This window comes from Schistocerca cancellata, chromosome 6 (assembly GCF_023864275.1).
Source record: "Schistocerca cancellata isolate TAMUIC-IGC-003103 chromosome 6, iqSchCanc2.1, whole genome shotgun sequence".
NCBI lineage: Eukaryota > Metazoa > Arthropoda > Insecta > Orthoptera > Acrididae > Schistocerca > Schistocerca cancellata.
The window spans coordinates 584734263-584740262 of record NC_064631.1 but is presented as its reverse complement, the minus strand read 5'-3'; the positions used below and the strand labels follow the sequence as shown (position 1 = coordinate 584740262).

The following is a 6000-nucleotide window of genomic DNA, read 5'->3' as shown; positions in this document are numbered from 1 at the left end:
TAACATTGCACAAACAGTACACGAGTGTTATTGCTGTCTTCAGTCCAACGACTCATTTGACACAGCTCCACAAGCTAGTCCATTCTGTGCAAGCCTCTTCATCTCTGCACAGCTACTGCAACCTACATCCTTACTGTAGTCAAGATCTCCCCTCTGCAATCTCAACCCCTTCCCCCTTAGTCCACCAGTTCTTTTCCCTACCAAACTGATATTGCCTCACAGTGTATCCTATCGACAGTCCTCCTTTTAGTCAATTTGTGCCAGAAATTTCTTTTTCCAAATGGATTTTCTACCATCTCATTAGCTATTCAATCTGCCCATTGACATTGACATTCATGTTTCACTTTCATATAAGGTTATACTCCAAATATATTTAGAACAGAGTTCCATTTGCATTCTGTTAACAATTTTATCTCTTTCAGTAATTCTTTTCTTACTATTTATTCTCATTACTTCTGTCATTGTCAGTTATTTTGCTGCCCAAACAGAAAAACTCAGGTACCTTCAGTGTCTCATTCCATAAAGTAGTTCCCCCAACATCACTTTATTAATTTGAATACATTACCCTTGTTTTGCTTTTGTGGATTTTCATCTTGTACCCAGTGAAATTTTTGATACTTTCAGTTTACACAGAAAATAACAATGTGTAGAAGTAAGTTTTTAAAACCAGGATATGAGCACTACAACAGTTATGAGTAAATGTAAGGATATTACTAATCTATGGGACACAAAGAAACCAAACTACAAAACTTTACTTAAAAGTGATTTGATCCAAGTTGTCATGAATAATTTGCACCTGTATAGAACAAATTACTGTGACATAAAAGCAGTTTATTTATAAGCAACAAGAAGACACATTTCCTTCTCTCTTGCTTACAGCACAGATAAACGAAAAGGCCACAGAAGTTTATTAATAAACATACAAATATTTTTTGATGAGCTGACTGTAATTGTAATTCTGCATATTTGATATAACATTCTTCTACCATATCATACAGAAGTAGATAAATTGTCTTGAAGTTTTTTTGTTAGGTATGATTGTCTTATAGACAGGTGTGAAGCAATATAATAACCCAACTTACTTAACATAAGTTTGGTGTAAGTTTATCACTGCATTCCAGTTTCCAGCAGTCAACAGTTTGATGGGACATGCTGCTTCATCAATGAAACTGAAGAGCATCATCCACCAAAATTACTTTTCACATCAGACAAATCACTCCAGTGAGTAATGTAAAAGAGCAAGAACAAAAACTATGAACTATGTAGAATTACATATTCTAAGTAATGCGGTAAGACATTTTTCACACCAGTTAATTGTTCTGTAATCTGATTCAACTAGTTTTTTAAGAAATTTGTATTTATCTTTTTTCAACTGAGTTTTCAAATGTTGGGCTGAGGATTCTCCAGTTAATTTCCTTATTTTATGAGTATTGTCATAACATTTTATTAATTTTTATATACTTTTGTGACATAAAATGAATCACAGGCAGCTTCACACAAAATTATGTTACATCAGTTTTGTAACACAAAAATAGCATAAACAGAACACACTGCAATCATACAAGAGTCACTTTTCTCTGCTATCACATTTGAAACAGTTGCTTTCTTGTTATCAACTTATGTTAACCTTTGGAGTATGGCTGCATTCAGTATTCCTGCTTGCTTGAGTGTGACTGCATTGTCATCCAACTGCTTACTAGGAAACGTTGTCAGGAGAGAAAAAACTTGATGCTCATACTGAGGACGAGCTCTAGATACACAGGTTAAGGCAAACAATTATTAGCATACAAAGTAAAAACAGTCGACTTCCACTAACTGAAAGTTGAAGGGCTATCAGAAAAGATCAATGATTTGAATGAAGTTTGGTCAAGGAGGAATGAGAAAAAGTATTTTTACCATTCACATTAACATCTGTTTTCATTTTGCAAATGGAAGGCAAATACAATTTCCATAGAGGGAAACATTCCACATGGGAAAAATATATCTAAAAACAAAGATGATGTGACTTACCAAACGAAAGTGCTGGCAGATCGATACACACACAAACATACACACAAAATTCAAGCTTTCGCAAAAAACGGTTGCTTCATCAGGAAAGAGGGAAGGAGAGGGAAAGACGAAAGGATGTGGGTTTTAAGGGAGAGGGTAAGGAGTCATTCCAATCCCGGTAGCGGAAAGACTTACCTTAGGGGGGAAAAAAGGACAGGTATACACACATAATATCCATCCGCACATACACAGACACAAGCAGACACTTGTAAAGGCAAAGAGTTTGGGCAGAGATGTCAGTCGAGGCGGAAGAACAGAGGCAAAGATGTTGTTGAAAGACAGGTGAGGTATGAGCGGCGGCAAATTGAAATTAGAAATTAGCGGAGATTGAGGCTTGGCAGATAATGAGAAGAGAGGATATACTGAAGGGCAAGTTCCCATCTCCAGAGTTCTGACAATTTGGTGTTAGTGGGAAGTGTCCAGATAACCCGGACGGTGTAACACTGTGCCAAGATGTGCTGGCCGTGCACCAAGGCATGTTTAGCCACAGGGTGATCCTCATTACCAACAAACACTGTCCGCCTGTGTGTGTCCATTCATGCGAATGGGCAGTTTGTTGCTGGTCATTCCCACATAGAAAGCTTCACAGTGTAGGCAGGTCAGTTGGTAAATCACGTGGGTGCTTTCACACGTGGCTCTGCCTTTGATCGTGTACACCTTCCGGGTTACAGGACTGGAGTAGGTGGTGGTGGGAGGGTGCATGGGACAGGTTTTACACCGGGGTGGTTACAAGGGTAGGAGCCAGAGGGTAGGGAAGGTGGTTTGGGTATTTCATAGGGATGAACGAAGAGGTTACGAAGGTTAGGTGGACGGTGGAAAGACACTCTTGGTGGAGTGGGGAGGATTTCGTGAAGGATGGATCTCACTTTGGGGCAGGATTTGAGGAAGTCGTATCCCTGCTGGAGAGCCACATTCAGAGTCTGATCCAGTCCCAAAAAGTATCCTGTCACAAGTGGGGCACTTTTGGGGTTCTTCTGTGGGAGGTTCTGGGTTTGAGGAGATGAGGAAGTGGCTCTGGTTATTTGCTTCTGTACCAGGTCGGGAGGGTAGTTGCAGGATGCAAAAGCTGTTTTCAGGTTGTTGGTGTAATGGTTCAGGGATTCCGGACTGGTGCAGATTCGTTTGCCACGAAGACCTAGGCTGTAGGGAAGGGACTGTTTGATGTGGAATGGGTGGCAGCTGTCATAATGGAGGTACTGTTGCTTGTTGGTGGGTTTGATGTGGACGGACGTGTGAAGCTGGCCATTGGACAGGTGGAGGTCAACGTCAAGGAAAGTGGCATTGGATTTGGAGTAGGACCAGGTGAATCTGATGGAACCAAAGGAGTTGAGGTCGGAGAGGAAATTCTGGAGTTGTTCTTCACTGTGAGTCCAGATCATGTAAATGCCATCAATAAATCTGTACCAAACTTTGGGTTGGCAGGCCTGGGTAATCAAGAAGGCTTCCTGTAAGCGACCCATGAATAGGTTGGCGTACGAGGGGGCCATCCTGGTACCCATGGCTGTTCCCTTTAATTGCTGGTATGTCTGGCCTTCGAAAGTGAAAAAGTTGTGGGTCAGGATGAAGCTGGCTAAGGTAATGAGGAAAGAGGTTTTAGGTAGGGTGGCAGGTGACCGGCGTGAAAGGAAGTGCTCCATCGCAGCGAGGCCCTGGATGTGAGGAATATTTGTGTATAAGGAAGTGGCATCAATGGTTACAAGGATGGTTTCCGGGGGTAACAGACTGGGTAAGGATTCCAGGCGTTCGAGAAAGTGGTTGGTGTCTTTGACGAAGGATGGGAGACTGCATGTAATGGGTTGAAGGTGTTGATCTACATAGGCAGAGATACGTTCTGTGGGGGCTTGGTAACCAGCTACAATGGGACGGCCGGGATGATTGGGTTTGTGAATTTTAGGAAGAAGGTAGAAGGTAGGGGTGCGGGGTGTTGGTGGGGTCAGGAGGTTGATGGAGTCAGGTGAAAGGTTTTGAAGGGGGCCTACGGTTCTGAGGATTCCTTGAAGCTCCGCCTGGACATCAGGAATGGGATTACCTTGGCAAACTTTGTATGTAGTGTTGTCTGAAAGCTGACGCAGTCCCTCAGCCACATACTCCCGACGATCAAGTACCACAGTCGTGGAACCCTTGTCCGCCGGAAGAATGATGATGGATCGGTCAGCCTTCAGATCACGGATAGCCTGGGCTTCAGCAGTGGTGATGTTGGGAGTAGGATTAAGGTTTTTTAAGAGGGATTGAGAGGCAAGGCTGGAAGTCAGAAATTCCTGGAAAGTTTGGAGAGGGTGATTTTGAGGAAGAGGAGGTGGGTCCCGCTGTGACGGAGGACGGAACTTTTCCAGGCAGGGTTCAATTTGGATAGTGTCTTGGGGAGTTGGATCATTAGGAGTAGGATTAGGATCATTTTTCTTCGTGGCAAATAGCAGGTAAGCATTGTAAGTTGTATGCTGGATAAGTTTGTTTTGCATAAAATAGTCCATTTCTTTGGGATGGGGAGGGCTTGATTGGGGGCACCAATAACAGCTCAATAACAATATTAAAAAGTGACTACATAATTAATGAGAGCTGCATAGCAGATATTTTTAAAAAATAGTAATTAATGATGACGATGATGATGATGATAATAATAATAATAATAATAATAATAATAATAATAAATCACCATTCATCCCCATTACAGTCGGGGGAAGGCAATGGCAAACCACCTCCACTAGGACCTCGCCTAGTAAACGGCGTGGGTCTCCAGCGTCATTCCCCTACGCTCTGTAAAGGAGTATGGGACTTCATGATCATTATCATCATCAATAATAAATCTTGATAAGTTTGAGTAGGACTCTCACAACAAGGGTTCCATAAAAAATTAATTACTTATACAGGTAGCCAGCAATCCTGGGAATGGAAAATCTCAATAATTTTTGCTTGTTATCATTACCAATAGTGGTGAAATATCTGTCCCAGGAATTAAAACACTTTCGAGAATGACGAAAAAAATATTTTTGTGTGTGATATAATTACAAATTAAAAACTGCTGGATTTTTTCCTTTACTTGTACTGAGAAGCCTTGCTTTTTAACAAACTTCACAATTTTAGGGCAACAGGAACTACCATGTAGGTTTTTGTGAATGTGTGTGTGTGTGTGTGTGTGTGTGTCCATCATAGGAAGTTTAAAAATTATTGGGCATACATTTAATAGCCGCAATTAATGAGTCACAGCTGGCTAGGTCTGTCATATAACTACCTGAGATTAATGTGAAGTATGAAGACAAAGTGTCACAGAGGCTCACTTGTAAGTAAAGAGAATGTGTTTTTTAATTTATTTGTTGGATGAAAAGCTACTATTTATCCATGAAAGAGACTGATGGTACAACAACTGACTGGTCCTACTACAATGCTGGGTAAGTGTGGGGGATCTATACTAGGCTGAAATGATATCATAAATTGTCTGTTAACAACGGATGGTGAGAAAGATTAAAAACTTCTTGCTGTTGTGAGAGAGAATGACAGAAATGCTGAAAAATTAAAACTGGCACACAGTCTAACAAAGGTACTGAAAAATTTTAAGATCTGGCTTTCATGGAAGAAACTAAAAATATTATTATTTCGCTCCTACAGAGAATGTGAAGATAGATTAATAAAAGCTCGTGCAATCGTAGTAACAAATTATCTTCACTTACCCCATCAGTGAATATACAGAAAAAATCTTAACATAAAGTACAAAAATCTATCCACACATGTGGGTCTAGAGCACCTGATAAAATGTTGTGATAAGAGTGTGACTTTGTTCTGAGCACTGTAATATTTAGAATTTTGTCCACATATATCTGGTTTTTAACTACTATTTTTCTCCTAAAGTAAGCCTGTTGTCTTTGATAAAGCTGAGGTCCAGGGGATTTGCAGCAAGCACTCAAAGTTACAAAAATCTACTTCGTCTATTTCTACTGCTCTTTTCTTATATCAGAT

General features: G+C 40.6%; 1 protein-coding gene across 2 annotated transcripts in view; it reads right to left on the bottom strand.

Moving 5' to 3' along the window:
* Window positions 1-767: 767 nt before the first annotated feature.
* LOC126190785 (NSFL1 cofactor p47-like) overlaps window positions 768-6000 on the bottom strand; it is a 56530-nt gene continuing 51297 nt past the window's right edge. For both annotated transcript variants that reach the window (XM_049931328.1, XM_049931329.1), the window contains exon 8: window positions 768-1750. In XM_049931328.1, coding sequence (XP_049787285.1) covers window positions 1618-1750 — 133 coding nt within the window. In that variant the 3' untranslated portion in view covers window positions 768-1617. The remainder of the gene's footprint in view (window positions 1751-6000) is intronic.